General features: G+C 39.3%; 1 protein-coding gene across 10 annotated transcripts in view; it reads right to left on the bottom strand.

The window, feature by feature from the left end:
- Positions 1–453: 453 nt before the first annotated feature.
- The window catches only part of PPP1R13B (protein phosphatase 1 regulatory subunit 13B), a 73,059-nt gene continuing 67,572 nt past the window's right edge, over positions 454–5,940 (bottom strand). For all 10 annotated transcript variants that reach the window (XM_032981629.2, XM_032981633.2, XM_032981634.2 and 7 more), the window contains 5 exons: positions 4,734–4,871; positions 4,519–4,652; positions 3,912–4,078; positions 2,832–3,031; positions 454–1,975 (listed from right to left, as the gene is read on the bottom strand). In XM_032981629.2, the coding sequence (XP_032837520.2) occupies positions 1,934–1,975; positions 2,832–3,031; positions 3,912–4,078; positions 4,519–4,652; positions 4,734–4,871 (681 nt within the window). In that variant the 3' untranslated portion in view covers positions 454–1,933. The remainder of the gene's footprint in view (positions 1,976–2,831; positions 3,032–3,911; positions 4,079–4,518; positions 4,653–4,733; positions 4,872–5,940) is intronic.

The raw sequence follows: 5,940 nt of genomic DNA, 5'->3' as shown, positions 1-5,940 counted from the left end.
GTGGTACTTTTGCAGTAACTTCTTTAATGATGGATACTGTGATCTCTACGCCGAACTGTGAAACTTTTGGCTTTCTATAAACAGCACCCTAATTTTAGCTCTAAGTGTTGATAATTGGTTCAGTGGTTGGAATGAATCCTCTGGCTGCATGTGCCGAGCCAAGCGTCCTTCTACCCTCTTGTCTTCCTACGCTGGTAAGAAAGGAGTGAACACACACACCGGGCTCAGTCATCAGCTGTGGGTGAAGGACCCCGAGAGCTTTTCTAGACAAGGATTAATGTAGGGAGGTTCCAGAACTGGTTGGCAAGTCATTTTCTGTGCAGCTATTCAACCAATGAGGAAACTTGACTAACCAGATAAAACAGGGCAAGCTTGAATTGTTCTTTTTGTGTGGACTATGCCCAAGGCACAGCTACTGTGGCTACCTCTATAAAAATACTGGAGATGCAGCCGTGCCTCAGCAGTACTTTATTGTGCACATTTACATGTTCTCTGAATTAGTGGATCATAGGCTCTTTTAATCATCACATTCATGTAGCAAATTCTTCAACAATAATACCCTTTTCACTTTTCACCACAATATATACAGTTAATGCTAACCTGTGGTAAAAGCAAGTTACAGCACTGCAAGAAATGGATATATAAATTATACACAGAACTTGTACATGAAGAATTAATCAAATTGCATACTGTTAAATGGGAGAAAATTACAAGACATGGCTAAAACTTAAAATGGGAAATTCAAAATATACTTTTGGTATATAAAATCATGTACAATTAAAATTCCAGTGAAGTGCCTTTTTTTTTTTTTTTTTTGCTTGAAACTACAATGTAGTGGAATAGGTTATTGCATAACTTACCTTGGCAACAGATGGAGGCTGCCAAGAACCACAGAAACAGTCCTTAAATAAGCTACTGCCTTTCTAAAATCCCGCTCCAAACCCTGTCTCTTTCTTCTCCTTGACTTAGCATCTATACAACCCTCTTTCTACTTCTATCCCGTCCTTCATATTTTCTTCTAGACTGACTCAGGCAGACTTCAAATTACACAGTATAACCCTCACCAGGCTCTTACCCTTTTCAACTATTGCACTTTCATCCATGCAGACATACAAATCCCTTCAGCTGCTGCAAGTTTGGTACTAACTGTTTTGTCCAGGATGGACAAGGTCAGGTTGGTAGTAGGGGAACTTTTACAGTAGTAGAGGTAACACTGGTGCTGTAGGCTGAATAATAAGAAAAGAAAACACCAAGTGAAATAGTGTGTAGGGATTTTGAGAAGCGTACAAATACTGTTGTTTTGTTAGTTCTCTAGCTCGATTCTAAACGCAAATATTACTAGATGCTAGACTATGTAAAGCTTTTGTTGGGGTTGTCTAGACTGGGATTTAAGTGTATAGTACGTTACCACTTAAAACCCTAGCCTTCATGAAGCTTTGGTGGTTACTTAATTGTGCATGTAATAGGTGAAGGTCTTGTGTCCTAGAACCCAAAGAGTGGATCAGTGGTGAGAACTCAACATTCACTGGTATCGAACAAATTAGCCAAAACCCTGACGTGGGACAGTTACTGTGGGGTTGGAGCAAACTGGACAGCGTATCTGCACTCCGCAAATGACACCTCTGAACATTTAACACAAGAAAGCTCCTACCACGGAACTGAACTGAAAACACCGCTTTAGACAACAGTTGGCACAACACTGTAGGTGGTGGAGGTACCGCTCTCCTCATCAGTGGTGGGTCACATAAAAACGATCCTCGTTTACAAACTGCAGATCTTGAAAACTGTGGATGCTGTCCATTTAACAAGAGAAAGCACCATTAAAACTAAATCTCAGTTTTATTTCTCTGTGTGAAATGATCAAAAATGATGGCTCCAGTGTATGTTTTGTTTCCAGTTACCAGCACGGCATTGCACAGTTGTACAACTGAATTCAAGCAAGGGTTCGCTGTCTAGGTTTTATTCGTGGATATAACTGCAAAAACAGAATAAAAACATTAGGCTTTGCACAGTTGATACCAAGTTAAATATAAATTAGTTAAATTATAACCAGGGGGTGGTACTTAACAAGTACTGGGTGATGAAGTGTTTTTGGGGGTGAGGTTTTTGTAAGCCACAGCATGTTCTCAGGTAACTTCTGAAAAATGAAACCAGAAGCAGCAGGAGGCCAAGGGCTGACTTACTGCTGCTCAGAAGATGACTTGGTTCATTTAGCTCAAGATCCCAGACCAGACCAAAGGATGCTTTTACATGAGTACAAGAATTCCCTGTCGAGCCCTGGAGAGAGCTTATTGCCTGCTCTACCGTTTTCTTACGCATTTTGGCACCTGTACCTCTCTGCTTCATAGCCTCACGTTCCTGGTGTCTCATGATAGCGGTATTCTATTTCACTGAGAGCAGCGTGCATGACTTGCCTACAATTGTCATCTTCGAGGCTCTTTCCTGGTTTAAATTCATACACATTTATACAATGCTCATCTTGTGCTAGGCATTAAGAACCTTCCCAAAGAACTTCCTGGGCCAAAGCTTCAAGCTGCCTAATAGATACCACACTTGACACAGGGGCCCTAGATTTAGCTGAGGGGAAAAAATTATTAAAGCGTAAATGATAATAAAGATACTAACTTGCCAAATAAAAACCAGCACTAATCTCCTAGACGTAGCCTCTCCTTTTTGTTTAGTGACACAGAGGCCATACAGAGTAAGGATAATCTGCTTTGTACTTGGTCGCAGTGTATCCAGATGATGCACGGGGGGGTTCTGACCAAAGATCCATCTTGTGTTCCTACTTCAGGAGGAAGTGAAAAACAGATGGTAACTTAGGAACTTACCCCAAGGAGATTTTTAGGCACATAGCCTTCTTTATCATTGAGGCGGGCCCACCACCACTCTGTCTCATTGTCATCCTTGCGTCTTAGAATGGTAATGGCATCGCCCTCGTGGAACGACAGCTCGTCATTATTCTGGGCTTCATAATCCCACAGAGCGTACACCACTCCCTTATTCATCACTCCTAGCTTCTCTTGCACTCCTGGTAACAACAAATTAGAGAACACACTGGATGGTAAACGAGCCTGGGTTTTCCTCTGAGTTTTTTAGTACAGGCACTGTGACCCAAATATTAGTCTCTTGTTAATAAAATTTCATGAACAATTTTCAGCACTCCCATGATGAAATGCTTTCAGAAATGTAACTTCCTGATAAAACCAAATTTTACAAAGTATTTTAAACCAATTCAGACCATGAGGTTTTTATCTTTGATTATATGTGCAATAGAAATTTTACAACCTTTTATTCAAATGAGGATAAAAATAGTTTTACAAATGTTTGAGCAAAGCAGCTTTATAGAACTGCTGTGTATTTCTCACAGGCTTGCTTTCTGCAGCAGGCCTTACACAGTAACGCTTGCAGCTTCTGAAAATCTGCAGTGTCAGGTATATAGAGCTTTAATGAAGCTTATATCCTCTGATGTATAAGTAAAAATTTGACTGCTCCATTAAGGTACTTCTTTTGCAAAATATATCTTACTAAATACATTCTGTAAGTTAATTATTCATAAATTAGGTGTTTTTTCATGTGACCTGCTAGAACTCTGTGCACCTGGAAGTTAGAGTATCTGTCATATGACACTTGACAGTGACACTTGCCACTGTTACTGTCAAAGCTTCCCCATGAAAGCATTTCTTTGAAATTAAGCCAAATTAAACATTACAAGGAGCCTGTGAAGTAATTCAAAGAATAGAAGGACTGTGAGCAATGTAAGAGTGAATGGTTTTAGCATTTTGAAAGAACAGGTAGGTGATGGGCAGTATTGTCAAGTCTGGGGCCCAAGCAGATATTTCATGCAGATCAGAGACACAAAAGGGGTGAATTTTAGAAAAGCTAAAAAATTTTGTAGTATCACAGCTTACCGTACAAGAACTGGGAGCACTGAATATAACCTTCTTCCATCTCTTCACACTTGTCTGCAGCAGTTTCTATATCACTTATAGTTGAAGCAAAAATAGCTGCCCCAGATTCAACCAGTAGTTTACAGAGATGAACACTATTGCAAGAAGCAGCACAATGCAAGGGTGTCCTGAAATAAAGCAAAAATGTGCACATGAAAAAATAAACTTCCATGAATCCTATTTTGTCTTGCAATGTGGAGTTTAGTCTGTGTGTTTTTAAAGGGACTCGTTCTTCATGATTACAGCATATGGATGCGTTCCCCAAAACCTGTCAAGCAACTGGAGTGGATGGCAGGATTTACCTGACTCCAGTAAAGCCAAACATTATAAATCAGATGTTAGCAAAAATGTTGATTTTCACAGCTTGCGAAGCTGCTGGATATAAAAGGGTATTTTCCAATATGACAGAATTTGACATGTAAAACAACGGTGAGGGTGAAACAGAGCAGAAAATGCTCATTTGCAGGGGTAGAGGGGAAGGAAAGTGTTCACAGGTCTTGACTGGATTTTGGATGTGCATCAAAATGGTGGTTTTCCCAGATGCTAAGTTAAAAATCTTAACACTTACCACCCATCACTATCTGCTGCGTTTACATTTACACCGAAATCAAGCAGGAACTTCACAATGTGGTGATGACCAGCACACACTGCGTTATGCAAAGGTGTAATTCCTTCATCATTTGGTTTACTGGGATCATCAACCTATTGAAAACATAAAACAGTTCAGCACTTTTTTTTTTCCCCCTAAATATTTAAAGTGGCTGCCATTGCTCAGAAGCTCACCTCATATATGATTCGTTGTACAAGATCAAATTCTCCCTCCAAAGAAGCATCTAGGAGGAGGGCCAATGGATTGAACTTCACTCTCAAACCGTGGCCTGTTCTTTCTGAGTTGGGTTTCTTCAAGTTGGTACGTTTTGTCTGAGTAAAGATGAAGGTTGGAAGGCATCGTTTCAAGTTGCACAAGTATTACAAATTATTCTGTTACTTTTTAACTAGATTAAGAATCCCATTCTCCTTAAATAATAATTAGAACAATGCAAATGTTTCTACTATTAATTCTCCAAATAAAAGGCTTTATATCTTACTATATCTTATCAGTTAAAAAATGAAAAAGCACGTCAATATAATTTAGAAGCTTCTAATTAAAGGTAGTGAGTACAAGGAATAAAATACTGCAGTCAGTGGTTTGTGAGCACCACTATCTTAATTATAGCTAATATAAAATTAATATGTTTCTGGTGGATTGTCTGAGACATTGTCAAAACTTTTGCTTAGACTAGAAAGTGTGACACAATTAAGCCTGAGTATAGCCTCTACTCTTTGCACTAGATTAGCAAAGGTATCTGCAGTAGGTCAGTACCGACAAGTTACAAGTTTTGCTGTGGGAAAGAAAAGTACAGAGCATGAAGCTATTTTATGTGACATTCTAGCCGGTGTTATCAGAAGCAGCATTCTCAAGACCTGAAACACATTTACATGCGTTCTGAGAATATTCTGTATCATTCACATGTGTCCTTGTCATTGTCCAAAAAAAAAAAAAAAAAATCATCTATTATTAATTACAGCTTTTATAGAATGCTTTTAGTCTGTAGCACTGGAAGATCTATTTTCATTTACGTTCCTATGTAGTATGGCTATTTCAGTTTGGAAAAGAACCTCTCACAGCATGCACCATATCTGTTGCTAGCATATTCCCTTCTCCTGGAAGTATCCTGGCCCACCTGTGCTCATGGAAAATGCGTACAAGGCCCTGTGCCCACTGCAGTCCAATTGTCAGAGGAACGCAGGGTCCCTACGTGAATCAAAAAGTGGAGATTTCTTGGAAATCAGTGTTCAAGTGAGTCATATCAACAACTGAGAAAAAAATTCAGCTTTCTCCCTATTTTCAAGTCTCCATATGCTGTAGATTTTGGTAATGACAAGTATTTAAAAGATTTTGGTGCAGCTGGAGGAGGGACTTTGAAAGCAATTCAAATTATGCACCAAG

Source organism: Tyto alba, unplaced genomic scaffold (genome assembly GCF_018691265.1).
Source record: "Tyto alba isolate M040663 unplaced genomic scaffold, T.alba_DEE_v4.0 Super-Scaffold_29, whole genome shotgun sequence".
NCBI lineage: Eukaryota > Metazoa > Chordata > Aves > Strigiformes > Tytonidae > Tyto > Tyto alba.
Note: the sequence above shows the minus strand (reverse complement) of the source record. Positions and strands in the feature narration are given on the sequence as shown.